Source organism: Cebidichthys violaceus, unplaced genomic scaffold (assembly GCF_023349555.1).
Source record: "Cebidichthys violaceus isolate CVI_PGR_0920_01 unplaced genomic scaffold, fCebVio1.0.p SCAF_16, whole genome shotgun sequence".
Lineage (NCBI taxonomy): Eukaryota > Metazoa > Chordata > Actinopteri > Perciformes > Stichaeidae > Cebidichthys > Cebidichthys violaceus.
In genome coordinates this window covers 2,811,218-2,832,148 of record NW_027176329.1, presented here as the reverse complement: position 1 = coordinate 2,832,148, position 20,931 = coordinate 2,811,218, and the positions used below count along the sequence as shown (strand labels likewise).

At 40.2% G+C, this 20,931-nt stretch overlaps 2 protein-coding genes and 1 long non-coding RNA gene across 5 annotated transcripts; 1 reads left to right on the top strand and 2 right to left on the bottom strand.

Annotated features, from left to right (window-relative positions):
- The first annotated feature begins 1,441 nt into the window (after window positions 1-1,441).
- On the top strand, window positions 1,442-8,413 carry LOC137872506 (high choriolytic enzyme 1-like). The gene is made up of 10 exons (XM_068710739.1): window positions 1,442-1,547; window positions 2,064-2,094; window positions 2,182-2,247; window positions 2,486-2,638; window positions 4,887-5,004; window positions 5,204-5,382; window positions 6,103-6,184; window positions 6,947-7,071; window positions 7,293-7,391; window positions 8,219-8,413. The coding sequence occupies exons 1-9, from the start codon at window positions 1,485-1,487 to the stop codon at window positions 7,346-7,348; spliced, it is 873 nt and encodes a 290-aa protein (XP_068566840.1). The 5' UTR covers window positions 1,442-1,484; the 3' UTR covers window positions 7,349-7,391; window positions 8,219-8,413.
- Window positions 8,414-12,593: 4,180 nt separating this feature from the next.
- Window positions 12,594-15,653, bottom strand: LOC137872508 (hatching enzyme 1.2-like). 2 transcript variants are annotated; one of them, XM_068710741.1, is made up of 9 exons: window positions 15,590-15,653; window positions 15,360-15,448; window positions 14,682-14,757; window positions 14,409-14,564; window positions 14,068-14,188; window positions 13,801-13,979; window positions 13,166-13,247; window positions 12,842-12,966; window positions 12,594-12,732 (listed from the first exon to the last, which is right to left on the bottom strand). In XM_068710741.1, coding segments are annotated over exons 2-9 (819 nt in total). In that variant the 5' UTR covers window positions 15,438-15,448; window positions 15,590-15,653; the 3' UTR covers window positions 12,594-12,730. The 2 variants fall into 2 exon arrangements, with proteins under 2 accessions (XP_068566842.1, XP_068566843.1); XM_068710742.1 differs by having other exon boundaries at window positions 12,594-12,729.
- Window positions 15,654-16,659: 1,006 nt separating this feature from the next.
- LOC137872342 (uncharacterized) lies at window positions 16,660-19,001 on the bottom strand. Of its 2 annotated transcripts, none has more exons than XR_011102866.1 (4): window positions 18,923-19,001; window positions 18,036-18,160; window positions 17,716-17,814; window positions 16,660-16,894 (listed from the first exon to the last, which is right to left on the bottom strand). It is a non-coding gene; the product is annotated as an uncharacterized lncRNA (long non-coding RNA). The 2 variants fall into 2 exon arrangements; XR_011102865.1 differs by lacking the exon at window positions 18,923-19,001 and adding an exon at window positions 18,495-18,850.
- Window positions 19,002-20,931: the final 1,930 nt, after the last annotated feature.

The following is a 20,931-nucleotide window of genomic DNA, read 5'->3' as shown; positions in this document are numbered from 1 at the left end:
CAAATATTCTGTTACAAGTAAATATTGGCATCAAAATGTACTTACAGTACCAAAAGTAAAAGTACTCCCTATGCAGAATGGCCCTTTGCAGAATAATACACATAATATCTCTGGATTGTAAATATTGATGCATCGATGTGTTCATCACTTTAATGTTGCAGCTGGTAAAGGAGGGGCTAATTCTAATCTCTTTACATCAATAACGGAACACTATCATTTATTAGATGGTTTATTTTTCCTTTCCTGACAAATAATTGTAGTCGGAGTAAAAAGTACAAATCTGCCTTCCAAAATGTTCGTGAGTAGAAGTTTAAAGTAGCATATAATGGGAAGTACAAGTACCTCATAAAGATACTTAAGTACAGTACTTGAGTAAAGGTAGTTAAATTCCATCACTGGTTTTTGATGACTATTACTTTTTTGTTATTAAGGCAGTCTCCACAAATCTTTAAATGAAGCCTTTTTCCCCATAGTCATTGTTCCTGTTGTTGTAAGACGTTGCAAGACTGTCTGTCAATCAAACATACTTAGCAACTGTGCCCACATTTTGGAGAAGTCATGTAAACACAAAAAAAAGACATTTTGCAACTCTGCCCCTCAGATTTTAACCACACAGAGGGGTTGTGTAAACACCAGTTATGAAGCATTATGATCCAAGTAACCAGATCTACTCAAAACTGATCAGTAAAATGATTTGTGTGTTGTATTCTCCTCACAGTTTTCATCATCACCAAGGAGACTATCGACTTTCACCATGTTTTTAGGAACAAAATATTATATAAATCAGATTATGAATGATATATGAATAAATACCTCTGTACAAACCTGCAGAATATAGATAGGAATGAAACTGGAAAGTTTGGTATATGTAAGTGCTGCTTAAGTGGAGAATTCTGGCTCAGAAAACAGCCTTTAAATAATCTATTGTAAAATACATTGAAGACACACAAACAAAATAAGGAATCGATATCATCATGACACTAACCCAGTTGATCGCTGACAATCATTTTTTTGAATTACAAGTTTTCTGAAATGTTTTGTTTAATTATGCAGATGAGACATTATCTAATGGTAACTTTGGGTGATTTTAGGATTAAATCTAGTCTGAAAGAAGACATGTTAGGAATATGTCCCCTAAAAACATGTTTTTCATGTTGAAGTCCCACACAGGAGAAATGTTTGGGTCGGTTAATTGGTCAATTTGACCTGTTTCTTATTCAGCAGATCACTGACTGTTAAATTATGTAATCTGTTCATGCTTGGGAAAAACAGGGGAAAACAAAGAACACATCTTACACAAACTACAGTCCGTTTTAAGTAATAACTGCCACTTCTTTTTGTGCTGAATTTGTCAACAAGTCTTTGGTCAGCAGTGCACCATATTAGGACAGAAGTTAGTTGTCTTTCCCTCCTATATAAGTTTGGAACACCTCTGTTTCCCCAGGTTTCTTCCTTTGGTCTGCTGCTGTGGTCCTATAACAGCCATGATCCTCCAGGCTGCTGCGCTCAGTGTCCTCTTCTGCTCAGTCCAAAGTTTCACTCTACAGGTAAGCATCAGCAGACATTTATGTCTCGATAATTAGATATAGACATATAATTTTTTATGACACAATTTGAAATGAAATGTGATACATTCTGAAATTCAAAAGTCCCAAATACAGTTTTTCTTCAATAATTGTGTGTAGAGTGTAGGGGAGTATTTATTTTTTGGAATTTGAAATAGTTTCTTAACAAAGACAATTTGGTAAATTGCTAAAAGCTAAATGTGATTCTGTTTCATTTTATACTTTGTAGTTTGTGGATTGCATTAATTTCTTATCCAGTGCAGGAATGCTCAAATGTAGCTTTCCTGCCTTGAAAATAACATTAACAAGAACTACTACTTTCCATTGTTCCTCATATTTCCCCCTACATGCTACTTCTATGGGACCTGCACCTCCCATAGTCGTCTCAAACTGAAGTTGAATCTCTGCTGGAACTAAATTTTATCTGAATTTACATTGAAGCAAATTTAACATCTTTAATTCAGTGAACTGCAATTTACCAACTTTGTCTAATCACAGGGTCCTTTTGAAAATGGTGAAGAGTACTCTGGTAAGATGGCTTCTTTTCAGACGATAAAATTCTGTAAAGACATAATGGTTCATCAAGTAACTGATACAAAGTGTTTCTATTCCACAGGCAACACCGTTGAGGATGACGAATTCAGTATCTCCACGCTGTTAGAGAAGGCCAACGTTAATGTTGGTATGTTCATCACTGCAACTGCTTTATTATTTCTTCACTACAGCAAATGTACAGTAATAATGATAAAATATTGAAATGAAAAAAGTCATTAAAACATTCGAAATAATGCATGATGCTGGTGTCGCTGACAGTTGTGGTTGTATCCAACCCAGAATTAACACAGCAGTTTAATCAAGAAAATGAAATGCAGCTCAATAAAAAAGATCACAACATTTTCTCGATTTTTGTCATTTTGCAGGAAAGAACTTCGATGATCCTCTGGTGATGTTTGGTGACATAGCGGTGCCAACAGGTCTACAGAACGCTGATCCCTGCGTAGAACGAGGTTGCCTGTGGCCTAAAGCCACCGATGGCAACGTCTACGTCCCCTACCGCATCTCCAGTGACTACAGTAAGTACTGAGGGCGGGGCGCTTTTTTTGTACAGTTTCACTTTGTGAGTCTGTGAGTGAGTCATCATGCCAAAATCTGGTCCTGGAGACCTCAGCAACTACCACAGAAGTGGATTTTGAGTACTTCAGGTCAGTCAGGTGTGTATGTGTCTGTCTGTGGACAGATTTTGTCACCACGATAGTGTCACAACCGTGCAAGATGCAGTCATGAAACTTTACAGTTGTGTAGTTGAGATCCAAATGAAGGCCACTCTAGAAGATGGGTGTGGTTTGAGCAAAAGCGCTGGAGGTAGGGGGGGAGGAAATAGGGAAGGGGCGATTGGCGTCGATTGGTGGCTGGTTCTGTAATTTAACAATATCACATGTATAGTTGTCAAGTTAGTTGTAGGCATAGTAGCAGTAATAAGAGAAGTAAATGTTACAGTAGTAGCAATAGCTAGCAATAGCAGTTGCAGATTTAGTGGTAGTAGTAGTAGCAGTATAGTAGTAGTAGTAGTAATATGCAGCCTAAAGTAGTAGCATTAGCAGTGGTGGCTAAAGTTATTTGTTGTGGTAGTAGTAGTAGTAGTAGTAGTAGTAGTAGTAGTAGTAGGACTATGGGTATCACAGAAGTAGCAATAGCTTTAGAAATAGCAATAGCAGTTTTAAATCTAGTGGTAGTAGTATCAGTTTATTAGTAGTAGTAATAGTAGTACTATGTAGCCTATAGCCAAGTAGTAATATTGCTGTTGTTCGTAGTAGCAGAAGTACCAATAGTAGTAATAGTAGCATTAGCAGTGTAATATTAGTTGTGGTGGTAGTAGTAGTGGTGGGAAGTGGGGAAGGGGCGATTGGCGTCGATTGGTGGCTGGTTCCTTAATTTAACAATATCACATGCGTAGTTGTCATGTTAGTTGTAGGCATAGTAGCAGTAATAGGAGAAGTAAAGGTTACAGTAGTAGCAATAGCTAGCAATAGCAGTTTCAGATTTAGTGATAGTAGTAGTAGCAGTATAGTAGTAATAGTAGTAGTAGTAGTAGTAGTAGTAGTAGTAGTATGCAGCCTAAAGTAGTAGCATTAGCAGTGGTAGCTAAAGTTATTTGTTGTGGTACTAGTAGTAGTAGTAGGACTATGGGTATCACAAAAGAGCAATAGCTTTAGAAATAGCAATAGCAGTTGTAAATCTAGTGGTAGTAGTATCAGTTTATTAGTAGTAGTAATATTAGTACTATGTAGCCTATAGCCTAGTAGTAATAGCACTAGCAATTGCTGTTGTTCGTAGTAGCAGAAGTACCAATAGTAGTAGTAGTAGCATTAGCAGTGTAATATTAGTTGTAGTGGTAATAGTAGTAGTAGTGGGAAGTGGGGAAGGGGCGATTGCCGTCAATTGGTGGCTGGTTCCTTAATTTAACAATATCACATGCGTAGTTGTCATGTTAGTTGTAGGCATAGTAGCAGTAATAGGAGAAGTAAAGGTTACAGTAGTAGCAATAGCTGTAACAATAGCAGTTGCAGATTTAGTGGTAGTAGTAGTAGCAGTATAGCAGTAGTACTAGTAGTAGTAGTAGTAGTAGTAGTAGTAATATGCAGCCTAAAGTTGTAGCAATAGCAGTGGTGGCTAAAGTTAGTTGTTGTGGTAGTAGGAGTAATAGTACTAGTAGTAGTAGTAAAACTATGGGTATCACAGAAGTAGCAATAGCTTTAGAAATAGCAATAGCAGTTGTAAATCTAGTGGTAGTAGTATCAGTTTATCAATAGTAGTAATAGTAGTACTATGTAGCATATAGCCTAGTAGTAATAGCACTAGCAATAGCTGTTGTTCGTAGTAGCAGAAGTACCAATAGTAGTAGTAATAGCATTAGCATTGTAATGTTAGTTGTGGTGGTAGTAGTAGTACCAGAATAGTAGTAGTAGTAGTAGTAGTAGTAGTAGTAGTAGTAAAAGAAGGCTGGAAACAATACCAGCAGTGGCATAATCATTAGTAGCAGTTGTCGAGTATATAGTAGTACTAGCAGTACAGTAGTAGGCCTAGCAGTAGCCTAATAGTGGTAGGCGACTAGTAGTATTATAGTACTGGTTTAGTAGTAGGCTAGTATACTTGAATGAATGAATAAAATGAGTGTTGCTATTATCTAAATACGAATACTTGTATAGTATTAGTTCTAAAAATCCCATTTTACTATGATGGCAGAGTGATGTAGAAGATGAAAGCAATGAAACCCACTAAACTGATAATACATGTTTTTTTGTTTTGTTTTTTAATGTCAAGGCCAAAGAGAGAGAAATACCATCATCCAAGGTCTGCGGTCATTTGCTGCGTCCACCTGCATCCGCTTCACCCCCCTCAACAGACAGCGGGACTTTGTGGACATCCAGTCGCGCTCAGGGTACAGATCACAAAATACCTACCACAGATGCATTCATGAATACGATCTTATAGACCTCTATTTACACCTCGGGCCTTACAACTGAGCTTTCATCTGACTTGTCATCAAACAGGGTCAAGGGAAGCAATGCAACTTATTCACAACGGTGCTGCTCAATCTGTTTTACTGTTTGGAGGTTTTATTCATTGCTCTCTTTCAGGTGTTTCTCATTTATTGGGCGTCGTGGTAGAGGCCAGGTAGTGTCTTTGATGCGCCGCGGTTGTGTTTTCCGGCAGATCATCCAGCACGAGCTGCTGCACGCCCTGGGCTTCAACCACGAACAGACTCGGTCCGACAGGGACCAGCATGTTCGCATCTTGCTGGAGAACGTTATTCGTGGTGGGTCACATGCTTTAATTATGACGAATATAGATGGAACTTTATTAAAGAATTTTCCAGATGATAGAAACAAATGGGGTCTCACAAATAACACTACAGACCTTTATTAATATAAGCTCTCAAGTGAAAAAGGTATAAGGTCCCATATTGTAGAAAGTTAGATTCCTCCTTCTTCTTTGATCATAAAGCAGGTCTAGGTCCTGTAGATATAGTGAAAGTATCAAAATGCTCAATCCACAGAAAAATGCACACAGCCCGTATTCAGAAACGCAGCCTTTTAAAGGAGCCATCAGGACTTCCGTAAGGTTGTGATGTCACAAATATACAGTCACTGGTAGAAGTAAACTCTGTGTAGTGGACTCACCCAGTGAGTACCCGGCTGCAGTGACGCTGTGAAGACGGCATCAGTGCAGATGCAGGAGACTGGAAACGCTGACCAATCAGAACAGACTGGGTTTTTGTAGGGAGGGGGACTTAAAGAGACAGACACTAAAACGGAGCGTTTCAGACAGAGGGTGAATATAGGTATATCCAGACAGACTGTATGAGAGAAATAATGGTGTTTTTGAACATGAAATCATGTAAACATGTTCTAGTAGAAACCACAAATTCAATTATGAACCTGACAAATGAGCATGATACGTCTCCTTTAAGTACAAATAAATAGATCAAAATATGACTTGACTTCATCATATCATATATAAGTGTGATCCTTTGCAGGAATGGAGTTCAATTTCAGGAGGGTCGAAACAAGGAACCTTGGCACTCCCTACGACTACAACTCTGTCATGCACTATGGAAGGTAGCGTCTCACATATGTAAAAACATATTCTAATTTTCAGCCGAAGCTATTGAGAGGACAGATGGAGTGGGTATCTTCCGACGTTAAATGCTCTCTTTTTGCTACCATCCCTCCGCAGCAGCTCAGCAAGGAAACACTGTCCCTGAAAACATAAAGAGGGAATTCTGTTCTAAAGTGACCATAGCTTCAGAAGAGATTAGTCTAACTCAGTGTTATGATCAGTGAGTGAGGAGCCAGATGCAGGGTTTTGGCAAGAGGCAAGTGAAGCAAAAAAAGAAGGTTAATATATTTAACCAAGGGGTAGGCAGGGAGGGAGGAAGTAAGGAAGTAAGGAAAGAAAGAAAGATATTTGGATTAACTTTAGGATGGATTTTTTTGAAGAAAAAGCGCTGCAGGTTTTGTCCGCCATGGCTTACATTCTTTTCCAGGTCAGTGTAAACTACAGGAATTATTACAGAAAACTTTCCTTTTTTTCATTATTATGTTTTTTGGCCACACATGTCGTATTCATGAGGACACAAACGGGACTCCAAATGAATGATAACGTTTCTCTGTGTCTGCTAAATAAATTGTTTGCTAACATGTCAGCCGTAACGACTTCATACGGTGGTATTGTGTCAGACTACATGTTTTTCAGCTTTCAGCTTCTTAATGCAGCTTTAAGCTTGCAGCCTTTTCCACACATCAGCTCTCGGTGGTCATTACAATGGTCCCAATGTACAGTTTAAACTTCTCATCGCCTCTGTGTGTTTTGCACCTCAGGGACGCCTTCTCTAGGAACGGCATGCCGACCATCGTTCCCATCCCCAACGGCAACGTAGCCATCGGCAGGGCCACCCAGATGAGTGCCACTGACATCCTTCGGGTGAACCGCCTTTATCGCTGCAGTACGTATCTTTTTAAAGAAGTAGCCTACGACCTCTTCAACTAAACTTCTGTCTTGCTACCTGCTACCACCAGCACTCTCTCACTCCATGTTCCTTCTGACAAACTTGACTGACATAAGTCGGATTGAGCACAGATCACAACCTGTATATGTTTATATGCATTGTAGCATAAAGAAGCCAATCAGCTTTTACAGTTTGCTGTCTCTTTGAATTCATGTCAGATTTGACTGCTTCCATGCCTGACCTGAAACCCGTGCGAAGAAACCATTTCCTCTAGAGGATAAAGTGTGCTGTGTGCGCTATCGTCAACGCGATGTAACGTAAGTATGATATTCACATGAGCCTGTCTGTACATTCTGTCTTCAGATGGAAGTTTCCATCTTTTTATGTTTGTAGTAGCTGTTATTAATTGCATATTCATTTTTTTTATGTCGTAAATTTAGCATTTTGCCATTCTAAGATAGTGATGGATACAGAGAGTTTTTCTGTCAGCTATCAACCTGTGATATACACTGTATGTAAATTTGTAAAATGAGGGCATTATGAAATTGCTTCCTTCATTAGTGAGAGGTTGTAAGCAAAGCCCTGTGGTGGAAGGCATACAAATAAATGAAAACAATTACACAAAACAACATAGGACAGGGGCCCGACATTGAACCAGGGATTCTCACTATCACAACAGACCTGTAACTTAAAAATGAAATATAAAATAATAATAATATATATTTTTCCTGTTACCTGTAGCGCCTTTTATCAATCTATTTTGTTTTGGTGTGAGTTGCGTGTTGATAGTTTTGAGATATCAGTCGTAGAGATGTCTGCCTTCTCTTCAATATAATTGGACTATATGGCAATCAAAAAAAATAAGTTTGAAAACAGTTAAGAGAAAAAATTATCTGTTGATTTTTTTTAAAATGTGTTTAGTCAATATCTCTATGACTAGGCAACTCACAAGTAAACAATCTAGTTTGATCAAACAGCACTACTGTTAAGAGGGAAATCATGGATTTTGGATTTAGGGATGAACTGTCCCTTTAAGAACTTTAACATCTCTCAGTTTTTGCACGCTCATGTGTTTGTGTGTGTGCGTGCACATGTACGCAGATTCATTCAAGAGTTTGAACAAATCTCCTTTTTCCTCCAACAGGAAATCAAGAGGAAATGAGGCAAAGTGATGCAACTTTTTTTTTTTGTCATCTACAAACACAACCAGAAATGCGTCTTGTGCTTCATGAATTTGCTTTAATTGAGAATTTTATTAAATTAGCTTGTGTTGTCCTAATGCTGAATAAAAATGTGTCCATCATCACAAATGTACTCCTCAATAAATAACTGCTTGTGAGCTTGATACTTATATTAATAATGAATACATATTCACATATCTTACCATCAGCCTACGTAGCAGCTTACTGTAGTTGATAAGCCGTCTTTCTGGCCTTGCTCCCAACTCCATGTGCAGTACGTCCACTCTCACACACATCAATCAATTAATCTACTTATTAAATATGCAAATGAGGCATTATTTTACTAAATATGTGCTAATTTGCATTACATTTCTAGAACACAAATCTCAACGTTGAATGAAGCCATTTTGTTTACATATTAGAGCCAAAGGTTTTTTAGGGAATTTTTAATATCTCTTTTTATCACTCCACAAATCAGAAAACACTGTCAATACCAGTGGCGGCTGGCCAATAGTGGGGGCCAGAGTGCCCCCCCCCCCTCCTTGAGCCACAAAAATAAATAAATAATAAATATAATAATAAATTATACAAACTGTCAATATTTGTATTTTTGAAATATGGAATGCACCCAGTAATATGTGTAAAATATGATATCTGCGCAAAATATATGCTTTTCCTGGACGTCCTCTCCGCCTGTCTGCATGTCTCAGCAGCGCTGGGGCGCTGGAGAAATCGTCCACAGGAGGCGGGTCTGTGAAGCAGTTTAGCCAATTGCTGATTAAAGAAATTAATGTATGACATACAATTTAGTCAATCAGTGTCCTGAAATACATTCACTTAGGACAACATTTGTATCGCCCCAAGCTGCACATCCTCGTCGCGATTAATCGCATTGTTATGCGTAAAATTCAATAATGAATTCAAAAGTAGTGTATTGCACACTTTTATTTTAAAAGTACTGCTATATGAACAAAAGTGCAATGACATTTGGTTTGCTAACACTTTAAACAAATAAGGTTCTTTTTAACAGCAGTATTCTTTTACACAGTAGCAGTTATATTTCTGTGTACTGACTTTATTTGAAACGTTCCACTGCTGTGCAACATGAATAAAATGTTCGGCGCACGTTTCATCAACATGTCTGTCTTCTGTTTTCATGACAGTCAAAGCATGTGAATGCAGCTCCCACTGTTCATCAATATATGCACCGTAACTCCGAGGTGATTATGGTTACCCAGCGATGTCCGGTAGTCTCCAGTGAGAGCAACAGCAGGTGCACGTTGTAACGCCGTCACTTTTGTAGTTCTTCTTGTGGTGGTGCGTCTGGAGGGAGGCTCATACGTTCCGTCATTCGTTGATCCTAAGAACGTTCCTCAGACCGACATCTTCCACAATACTAGTCATCTATCCACTTCGCTGTGGCGTTTGTTAGCTTGTCTTGCTTTTGTTTATCTATTCTTCTCCAACATGCTGCATCCAACGTAGTCTGCTGAAGCCTCCCTCCACCTTTGCCAGAGAGCAACAAACTTTCAAAATAATAGAAAAAAACCCAACTTCGGTAATGTTAATGTGCGATAAAATAATTGTCGGTGTTAATTAATGAATGCGTTAATATGATAATAACGCGTTAACTTGCCCAGCCCTAATTATTGTATAATACTAAATTGCCTGTGAGGGTGACAAAAATAAGATGTCCTGACGTGTTTGTCAAAATGTTATTTACTGCTTTTCTTCGTGTTGGAATAAATGTTGAATATTTAACTACAAAGTAGTAATGCCTTTTTGACACCTTAATGTTTTTGCATTAAATCATACTGGGATGTTTGCTGAAAGTGATTGGATGTGACACAACCCTACCTAGAACATTTTCCACCAACCGCCGCTGAAAATAGCAATAACTTTGTGATTCTGTTTAGGCCAGCAGAGAAGGCTTTGCTGGCCCTGACGGCCCACCACTGACCTTGACAGAACCCCCCAAAACCCACGGATGGCCTGCATCTGTGGAGAAGAATCAGGGAAATTCACCAGCTTGTTGTAGAAAATGTTACACCACTCCAGTGATCAGACAGAAGAGACCAGACACGCAGGTCAGAGCGGCATGATAGAGATTGTGCATATTTGGGAGTGTAAACAAAGTTTCAGTAGCGAGGAGTCTGAACTATAATTTGGAGCTGATTGCCGCATGAAGTCCTTGGTGGTGCTGATGGTAACAATGTAGTAGGAGCTGCATCGTTTACCAGGGATTGAAGGCGAGCATCGATGGTGTGGATGGAGCTAACCGTGACTGCAGGGTGGAAATGACAGCGTTGTCTGCATTAGAAGGGAAGGAGTTGCTGGTCGAGAATGAGTAGCGGAAGCAACCTTCTTCCTCTTCACCTGCGGAGCTTGGGATGAGCCTGGCTCCTTCCCGGGCGCGGGCACCAGGGAGGGATCGACTGGATCGCGGCTAACTGTTAGACTCACTAGCTGGTGGAGCTGGAGAGAAGAAGGCCTGGTGCTGGGATACCACTGAGAACATGTTTAAAGTTTGACAGCAACGATGTGTTTGGTTTAAAACCAGATACACCCGTAGGTCCCCCATTTGGACGCAGAGTACATCAAAACTTAGAGAGTTTTGTGTTAAAAGTAACTGGCAGAGAACCCACGAAGAACGAATATAGTGATGTTATAGTTCTGCAGAAACCTCAGCGTCCTGGGAACAACATGAACTAGGTCACTTCTACATGAGACAAACACATCTCCCATCAGCCAAGCAAACAAATAACAAAATATCATAAATCATACTCGATATGACTGGGACAGACCGGAGAAAACGGCTGCTACACTCCGTTAGCAACGTGCTACCTACGAACATGCAGCATGAAAAAGCACGAGCGCCTGACGGAGATTACGGACATAGTTTCCATTTCTCTCCCCGGTAAACCATCGCAGAGATATTCAGCTTCGAACACAAAAAGTCACACAGCTTTCATCGAATATTGTACTTACTTTTGGTCGAATCTCAGCGAAAAAATGGAATATCTCCGTACTTCCAACGCATGTTTGTCCAGCGGCTGGTGCTCCGTGTGAATCCGTTCGATTCGTGTCTCTCCGACACTCCTCGGATTCTTGGGAGGGTTGGAAGCTCAGCAAATCAGATTTCAGAGCTGGACCTTTTTGAGCTTTATTGGCTAATAGTGCTGTCAATCATCTAGCTTTCAATTCCAGGCAATTCTATTGGCTCCTACGGTTCGAAGGATGTCTCAATGGTGAAAATCGGAGAAGGGGGGGCTGAGATACAGCCCTGAACAGAGAGTCTGAAGCAGGATTTGACCTTAAACTAAATAACTAAAAAGGGCATAGAAAGAGCTTAAAACACTCAAAAAAGGTCCAATCTTCGGTCTATTGATTCAATGAACATCATGAGTGATACATAGAAGTGATATAGAGTGTTTTTGAATTTTAAAAATACTTTTTTATTCAAATATTGGAGTATTTGATCAGTTTTCTAATTTGAAATGCTCTATATTTCATAAATGTTTCACTGTATCTATGTATAGCTGTGTATATAGAGCCTATATCAGTTGTTCTAAGAGCCCAGCATATTAAAAGTCTTGGATACCCATACTTTCCAAAAAACAATACCCTAAAAGTGCTGTTTTTCAAGATCGAGCTTTTGAGTTTTCCAAGTTCTGCTGTGTTCCATCCTTATCTTATGTGAACCAGTAACATGTATTCTGATAGTTCCATGATTTTTCTCATCTCAAAAATATATAAAAAAAAAAAAAAAATTATTATTTTTTTTTTTTTTTTTTTTTTTTTTTTATACAATTAATTAGGTATTTCTTATCTTTATTCGAGCTGAGGCCTGCAAATAGGCCTCGTTTTTAAAAGGTTTTAAGGAAACTGTGCATAATCTGGTTGGTTAATTTAAAGTGAACGCCCACCATCAGCTGACAGAGTAGTCACATGGAGAGAGAAACTGAGAGATTATGAATGGAAAGGAGTGAAAGAGAGTCTTCCTGACTGAACCTCTGCTTAAGCTTCATTTAGGAGATGTGTGTTTTATCATCATTGTAATCTCTTTGTGAGATGCCTTTATATTGATGGCCGATGCCTTGAAAAGTGGGTTTGATGAGCAGCTGGTTGGTTTTCCAGCCTTGATACCTAAATTAAAATTCCTCTTAAGTTCCTTTGTTTATTCAGTCTACAACTTTGAGACATTTAATGTCCTCATCACACTTGGCATCATACCAGGACAGTTCTGAATGAATAACTGAATGATTGAGTGAATATGCTTAGTCAGCGTTTGAGAAAACAAACACGGATGTGATGAAAGAAAGCAAAGAGAGAGCCGCGTTCCAGTCAAAGTATCTTTATAGTCGGATCACTGACTGTTGTGCAGATGAGTTCAGGTCTGCAGCTGCTGCTGTTCAGAGAGCACCAGGAGACAGTCTTCCCTCTGCTGCGTCTGTCAGGACATCTGAGCGGGCTTCTTCTGGAACGGTGAACAGCACAGAGGTGGATCAGGTCAAAAAGTGAGTGATGGACACAGACTGCAGACAGTGTAACACGGATATTTACAGTGCGTTCATGTGGACACTCACAGCAGCTGTAGAGCTTGTTGAGTCTGGCGATGTCGTTGCGGCTCATCTCCTTGGCGTTGCCAAAGGACACGTTGGAGTTGGGGATGGGGACCATGGTGGGCTGGTTGTTCTTGGAGAAGGCGTACCTGAGAGAGGACACGGAGCAGTTAGAGGGAACTACAGCACATCCTACACACACACACACACACAAACACACACACACACACACACACACACACACACACACACACACACACACACACACACACACACAGACACACACACACACACACACACACACACACACACACACAGTAGGGCCGAAGTGAAGCCACGTGTTCTCACTTGTGGTACTGCATGACAGAGCCATAATCGTAGGGAGTGCCCTGGTTGAGGGTGGCGATCTTCCTGAAGTTGTGCTCCATTCCTGGAAAAAAACAAGAAGAAGAATGACATCATAGTTAACATTAAAGTTACAGTTGTTTGGTTTGAATTGACTTTGACTGGTTTTATATTCAGAAAGCTGCAGTCACACAATGAGCTTTTATATCATGGAGGATCAGTGATTTGCTAAAATGTGGTGTTCAGCCTCTTTTTGTCCACTAGGGGACACCAGAGACCCGCTGTACTTGCATGGATTTTGTTTTGCATTGACATTTATTAAGGACAATATATTAAATGAATACATGGTCATGGATGTCAGTATCATCACACTGTAGCTGAGGAGCTCAAGAAGACTTTTCCACTTCTAAACAAACTTGTTCAGGAAGCTACAGAGAGTTTTAAAGTCACTAAGAGATGTGAGAGAGCCGTTAGCTCCTTTAAAGAGCGGCATGATGCAGTTAATGAGCAGAAGTATTCAACATTAGGTCTGCATGTTGTTAAGAGGAAACAAGTCAGTGTCTCTTCTCTGAATGAACTTGTCTGAAGTTCACTGGCTCTCCTCTCTAATATATCAGAATATCAAACAGCTGCATTACCAGACTGAACGTTCTGCAGCACGACTCTGATGTGGTTGTCCCTGTCGGAGCGGGTCTGCTCGTGGTTGAAGCCCAGAGCGTGGAGCAGCTCGTGCTGGACGGTGCCGTGGTAGAGGCATCCGCTACGGGCCAGAGACACCACCTGCTTCCCTCCACGACGGCCGACGTAGGAGTAGCAGCTGGACGGGATCAGAGATGAGTTGAACGACACCGAAGTCTGAGGAAACGCTCTCAAGTGTAAACGGCTCCCCGACGTCTCTTTCTTACCCGTTCTGGGACTCGATGCTCAGCCAGTCGCGGTCGCTGCTTCTGCTGGGCCTGAAGCGGATGCAGGAGAAGGAAGAGAAGGACTCCAGTCCACGGGTGATGATGGCCTTCTCACGGGAGGCTGGCAGGACCACAGAACACAACATTCAGCTGTTTACCGTGAATGACAGAGGACCATACTGGCCCCGAATATCTGACAGATTTTCAAAAGCCTTTCTGTTAAAGTTGCTGCATTAGAAGTGAAATCTTAATGTAAATAGACAAAGCGTGTGTGTGTGTGTGTGTGTGTGTGTGTGTGTGTGTGTGTGTGTGGGCCTCCCAGGCCTCTGTGGGACACTTACAGAAGTGGTTGGTGATGTAATAAGGAATGTAGACCTTCCCGTCAGTGAACTTGCCCCACTTGCAGCCTCGGCTGGTGCAGGGGTCGGCGTTTTTCTCGGCCTCGCTGTCGATGGCGATGTCTCCTCCGGTCAGGATGGGGTCATCGACGGAGCGGACTGAAACACATCACAGCAGCAACTCAGACACCTTGTTGAAGTGCTGCTACTAAAAGAAGAGAGCAGAAATATCAACAGCTGTCTGGAGGAACACGGTGACCACAGCAGCTCACTCACTCAGATTACTGTTGGCTCTCTCCAGCAGCTCAGAGACAGAAAGCTCCCCGGAGTCCTCCTCTGCAGTGTCTTCTGCACAGTGACATCAACAACAACGCAGTTTCACTTTGTATTGAAAATACACCAGTCACAATCCTGAGCATGTCGGTGCCACAGCTCTGATCATTAGAATAGATCACATACCTGCCTGCAGGTTCAGCGTGGGATGAGAGGAGGAAAGACAAACACATTAGAAAGAAAACCACATGACACAAAGTTACAGCTGAAAGTCAACGTTACACTGTTTCTTAAAGTGGCATGTTCACGTTAAAACTGTCAGAAGTACAAAGAGATTATGAGACGCACGTTCAGCATCATTGAACCTGAAGCACCATATGACCCAAACTGTTTCATCATCTGTGAGAAATGAACTAAACACTACTAAAAAACAGTGAACAATGGGGATTCAAAACTCAGCTGAGGTGTAAATAAATGCTCTGTTTAACCTCCTAACAGCATCTTTGTGAAGGTGGAGAAGACGACGGGCTTCACATGAGAGACAGGAGGCCGTTCATGTTCATGACTGTGACAGAGGACGTTCAACATGCATTGTTTTTTAACATGTAGAAGTGTTGACGAATGACCGGATATCTCACTGCGCTGCCGTCGTCTCCCTCTCCTCTCTCACGGTGATCCTACCTCATTGTCGGCCCAACAGCAGGCGGACAGCAGCAGCAGAGCCACAGCTGAGAACCTGAACACAGACATGCGAGCCATCCTTAGCAGACCTGCAGGACACAGACAGGAATCAGCTACAGCCTCCACTCACAGGAAAGACACAGTGTTTGAACCGACAACATAGAAAACAGACAGAAATTGCACACTTTTCTACTTCATATTGTGCTGCAGACGTTTGCAGCTGAACTCACCTTGGATCCTTTGTGTGGACTTGTGCAGCTGAGGTTTCCCTCCAGGTATTTATATACGTTCGACTGGTCCGGTGAGCCCAAATATGGATTATCTCAAGAAAGCAAATAATTAGCTAAATCCACCGGCTTATCAGTCACAAATGGTCTCTCAATACCACTGAGGGTGGGAAGAAGCACACTTGTTGCATTTACCATCACACTATGCAAAACACTCGGATGTCATGGAAAGAAAGGTCACTGTCATGTTTGATCTTCTTGTGTCATTTGCTCTATTAAGGTATTAACTTACCTTGGTAGTTCAAAAAGTGTAACGAGTGTTTAGTTACATGAATTCAATTACATTTTTTTTGTATAGCCCAATATCAGTAATTTGCCTCAGAAGGCTTTACAATTCGTACAACATACGACATCCTTAGTCCTTGGACCTTCACATTGGATAACGACAGGATATTTACATTTATTTACTCTGACAACAAAGGTGAAGCTGGTCACTCACACATGCAGAGGTGTACAAAATAAAAGGAATACTGAGAATAATGAGAACGCTGCTGATCACCTGTGAGTTCTGCTTCTACATGCAGGGGGTCGGCAACATTTTTGATATAAAGAACCATTTTAATCATCAGTGGGACATTTCAACGTTCAGGTTAACTGTACGTTGAATTATGAAAGAACATCACAATTTAAATCTCTGTATTTTTATTCCAACCATATAAGCAACATACATAGCAACATATTTAATAAAAATCATAATCAGGACACAGTAATGAGAGCACTTCAAAAGAAAGCTGCCGTCCTCATGAAAACATCCACGTCTGAGTTGAAATCCTTGACCCGACCAAACCTCCAACAATCTTGTTCTTTGACAAATTCTGAGAAGAAGACGGCGACTACTAGCCAATCAGAGGCAGAGCAGGGCGGGTCTTCACAGAGTGCAGGGTGGGGAAAAAATAATTACCATAAATAAGCGTCTGTGCCAATGGCTGTGAACGAGGTCATTTGGTGTCACCTTGGGTTTCACTTGTATCTTTGCAGATTAAAATATTGAGCGAACACACACAGGCTGATGGTAAGATATGTGAATATTTGATTCATTATTCATATCAGTATCAAGCACACAAGCAGTTATTTAATGAGGAGTACATTTGTGATGATGGACACATTTTTATTCATCATTAGGACAGCACAAGCTAATTTAATAAAATTCTCAAAGCACATTCATGAAGCACAAGACGCATTTCTGGTTGTGTTTGTAGATGACAAAAAAAAAAGTTGCATCACTTTGCCTCATTTCCTCTTGATTTCCTGTTGGAGGAAAAAGGAGATTTGTTCAAACTCTTGAATGAATCTGCGTACATGTGCACGCACACACACAAACACATGAGCGTGCACAAACTGAAAGATGTTAAAGTTCTTAAAGGGACAGTTCATTCCTCAATCCAAAATCCATGATTTCCCTCTTAACAGAAGTGCTGTTTGATCAAACTAGATTGTTTACTTGTGAGTTGCCTAGTCATAGAGATATCGACTAAATACATTTAAAAAAAAATCAACAGATAATTTTTTCTCTTAACTGTTTTCAAACTTATTTTTTTTGATTGCCATATAGTCCAATTATATTGAAGAGAAGGCAGACATCTCTATGACTGATATCTCAAAACTATCAACACGCAACTCACACCAAAACAAAATAGATTGATAAAAGGCGCTACAGGTAACAGGAAAAATATATATTATTATTGTTTTATATTTCATTTTTAAGTTACAGGTCTGTTGTGATAGTGAGAATCCCTGGTTCAATGTCGGCCCCTGTCCTATGTTGTTTTGTGTAATTGTTTTCATTTATTTGTATGCCTTCCACCACAGGGCTTTGCTTACAACCTCTCACTAATGAAGGAAGCAATTTCATAATGCCCTCATTTTACAAATTTACATACAGTGTATATCACAGGTTGATAGCTGACAGAAAAACTCTCTGTATCCATCACCATCTTAGAATGGCAAAATGCTAAATTTACGACATAAAAAGATATGCAATTAATAACAGCTACTACAAACATAAAAAGATGGAAACTTCCATCTGAAGACAGAATGTACAGACAGGCTCATGCGAATATCATACTTACGTTACATCGCGTTGACGATAGCGCACACAGCACACTTTATCCTCTAGAGGAAATGGTTTCTTTGCACGGGTTTCAGGTCAGGCATGGAAGCAGTCGAATCTGACATGAATTCAAAGAGACAGCAAACTGTAAAAGCTGATTGGCTTCTTTATGCTACAATGCATATAAACATATACAGGTTGTGATCTGTGCTCAATCCGACTTATGTCCGTCAAGTTTGTCAGAAGGAACATGGAGTGAGAGAGTGCTGGTGGTAGCAGGTAGCAAGACAGAAGTTTAGTTGAAGAGGTCGTAGGCTACTTCTTTAAAAAGATACGTACTGCAGCGATAAAGGCGGTTCACCCGAAGGATGTCAGTGGCACTCATCTGGGTGGCCCTGCCGATGGCTACGTTGCCGTTGGGGATGGGAACGATGGTCGGCATGTCGTTCCTAGAGAAGGCGTCCCTGAGGTGCAAAACACACAGGGGCGATGAGAAGTTTAAACTGTACATCGGGACCGTTGTAATGACCACCGAGAGCTGATGTGTGGAAAAGGCTGCAAGCTTAAAGCTGCATTAAGAAGCTGAAAGCTGAAAAACATGTAGTCTGACACAATACCACCGTATGAAGTCGTTACGGCTGACATGTTAGCAAACAATTTATTTAGCAGACACAGAGAAACGTTATCATTCATTTGGAGTCCCGTTTGTGTCCTCATGAATACGACATGTGTGGCCAAAAAACATAATAATGAAAAAAAGGAAAGTTTTCTGTAATAATTCCTGTAGTTTACACTGACCTGGAAAAGAATGTAAGCCATGGCGGACAAAACCTGCAGCGCTTTTTCTTCGGAAAAATCCATCCTAAAGTTAATCCAAATATCTTTCTTTCTTTCCTTACTTCCTTACTTCCTCCCTCCCTGCCTACCCCTTGGTTAAATATATTAACCTTCTTTTTTTGCTTCACTTGCCTCTTGCCAAAACCCTGCATCTGGCTCCTCACTCACTGATCATAACACTGAGTTAGACTAATCTCTTCTGAAGCTATGGTCACTTTAGAACAGAATTCCCTCTTTATGTTTTCAGGGACAGTGTTTCCTTGCTGAGCTGCTGCGGAGGGATGGTAGCAAAAAGAGAGCATTTAACGTCGGAAGATACCCACTCCATCTGTCCTCTCAATAGCTTCGGCTGAGAATTAGAATATGTTTTTACATATGTGAGACGCTACCTTCCATAGTGCATGACAGAGTTGTAGTCGTAGGGAGTGCCAAGGTTCCTTGTTTCGATCCTCCTGAAATTGAACTCCATTCCTGCAAAGGATCACACTTATATATGATATGATGAAGTCAAGTCATATTTTGATCTATTTATTTGTACTTAAAGGAGACGTATCATGCTCATTTGTCAGGTTCATAATTGAATTTGTGGTTTCTACTAGAACATGTTTACATGATTTCATGTTCAAAAACACCATTATTTCTCTCATACAGTCTGTCTGGATATACCTATATTCACCCTCTGTCTGAAACGCTCCGTTTTAGTGTCTGTCTCTTTAAGTCCCCCTCCCTACAAAAACCCAGTCTGTTCTGATTGGTCAGTGTTTCCAGTCTCCTGCATCTGCACTGATGCCGTCTTCACAGCGTCGCTGCAGCCGGTGATAATGTTTCATCTGCATAATTAAACAAAACATTTCAGAAAACTTGTAATACAAAAAAATGATTGTCGGCGATCAACTGGGTTAGTGTCATGATGATATCGATTCCTTATTTTGTTTGTGTGTCTTCAATGTATTTTACAATAGATTATTTAAAGGCTGTTTTCTGAGCCAGAATTCTCCACTTAAGCAGCACTTACATATACCAAACTTTCCAGTTTCATTCCTATCTATATTCTGCAGGTTTCTACAGAGGTATTTATTCATATATCATTCATAATCTGATTTATATCATATTTTGTTCCTAAAAACATGGTGAAAGTCGATAGTCTCCTTGGTGATGATGAAAACTGTGAGGAGAATACAACACACAAATCATTTTACTGATCAGTTTTGAGTAGATCTGGTTACTTGGATCATAATGCTTCATAACTGGTGTTTACACAACCCCTCTGTGTGGTTAAAATCTGAGGGGCAGAGTTGCAAAATGTCTTTTTTTTGTGTTTACATGACTTCTCCAAAATGTGGGCACAGTTGCTAAGTATGTTTGATTGACAGACAGTCTTGCAACGTCTTACAACAACAGGAACAATGACTATGGGGAAAAAGGCTTCATTTAAAGATTTGTGGAGACTGCCTTAATAACAAAAAAGTAATAGTCATCAAAAACCAGTGATGGAATTTAACTACCTTTACTCAAGTACTGTACTTAAGTATCTTTATGAGGTACTTGTACTTCCCATTATATGCTACTTTAAACTTCTACTCACGTACATTTTGGAAGGCAGATTTGTACTTTTTACTCCGACTACAATTATTTGTCAGTTTCCAGCTCTACGTTTTCAAGTAGAGCTGCTGTGGCTTTGTCTTGTGACATGTCTGCTGATGTAAGAGCTGGTGAGGAAAATCTCTCGGTGTTCACATACTGATTGTGTCTCCAAGTGTTTTAAGTCAACACCTTTTATTAATGGATATGAAAAAGTTAGGGTTCTGCAGCATCACATATATAATCAGGACACGTAATCAGAAGAGAAAGGATTTCCTGAACCAGAAGATGGATTTATTAAGTGTGTAAGAGGCCGTACTAATTACAATTTTCTTGTGTTTAAAAACAATAAGATTCTGTTCGTGCAGAACGTTTGTCAAGTAAAAAGAATCTACCGTAGCTTCTTCCTTCTGCAATCTGGACAAAATGCCCAATTCTACAGTGTGTGTTGTGTGTCAAAGCAAAACATACACTGTCTCAGCAACTATATGGCCAATGATTGCATACCTACACATAAAAAAAGAACCGATAATGTTGGTGAGCAGGGCCTAATTCTGTTCTTTTCTCCTGTTAATAAATATTGCTGATTTGGTTTTTAGTCCTACAGAGTCCTGATGTGTCCAACAGTCACAGTGCAGCCAGACAAACTGATACTTAAGGGGACATTCTGGGAATATATGTATATATATATAATATAATGCAGCTCTATCAAACTGCGCCAAATAAATAAATACATTTGCAATTGCAATCCTGAACTTTCTTTCCTTTTTTTGAATATCTTAAATAATAAAACTGAAAAAGGTTGGAAGTATTATCC

What these genes read in the sequence shown, in the direction of transcription:
- LOC137872506 (XM_068710739.1), top strand. Translation starts at nt 1,485, where the DNA reads ATGATCCTCCAGGCTGCTGCGCTCAGTGTCCTCTTCTGCTCAGTCCAA. An exon ending in AAATGGTGAAGAGTACTCTG is followed by an intron (nt 2,095 to 2,181) that starts GTAAGATGGCTT and finishes TCTATTCCACAG; the next exon opens with GCAACACCGTTGAGGATGAC. An exon ending in GAAGGCCAACGTTAATGTTG is followed by an intron (nt 2,248 to 2,485) that starts GTATGTTCATCA and finishes GTCATTTTGCAG; the next exon opens with GAAAGAACTTCGATGATCCT.
- LOC137872508 (XM_068710741.1), bottom strand. Translation starts at nt 15,437, where the DNA reads ATGGCTCGCATGTCTGTGTTCAGGTTCTCAGCTGTGGCTCTGCTGCTG. An exon ending in GAGAGCCAACAGTAATCTGA is followed by an intron (nt 14,565 to 14,681) that starts GTGAGTGAGCTG and finishes GATGTGTTTCAG; the next exon opens with TCCGCTCCGTCGATGACCCC. An exon ending in AGCATCGAGTCCCAGAACGG is followed by an intron (nt 13,980 to 14,067) that starts GTAAGAAAGAGA and finishes GATCCCGTCCAG; the next exon opens with CTGCTACTCCTACGTCGGCC.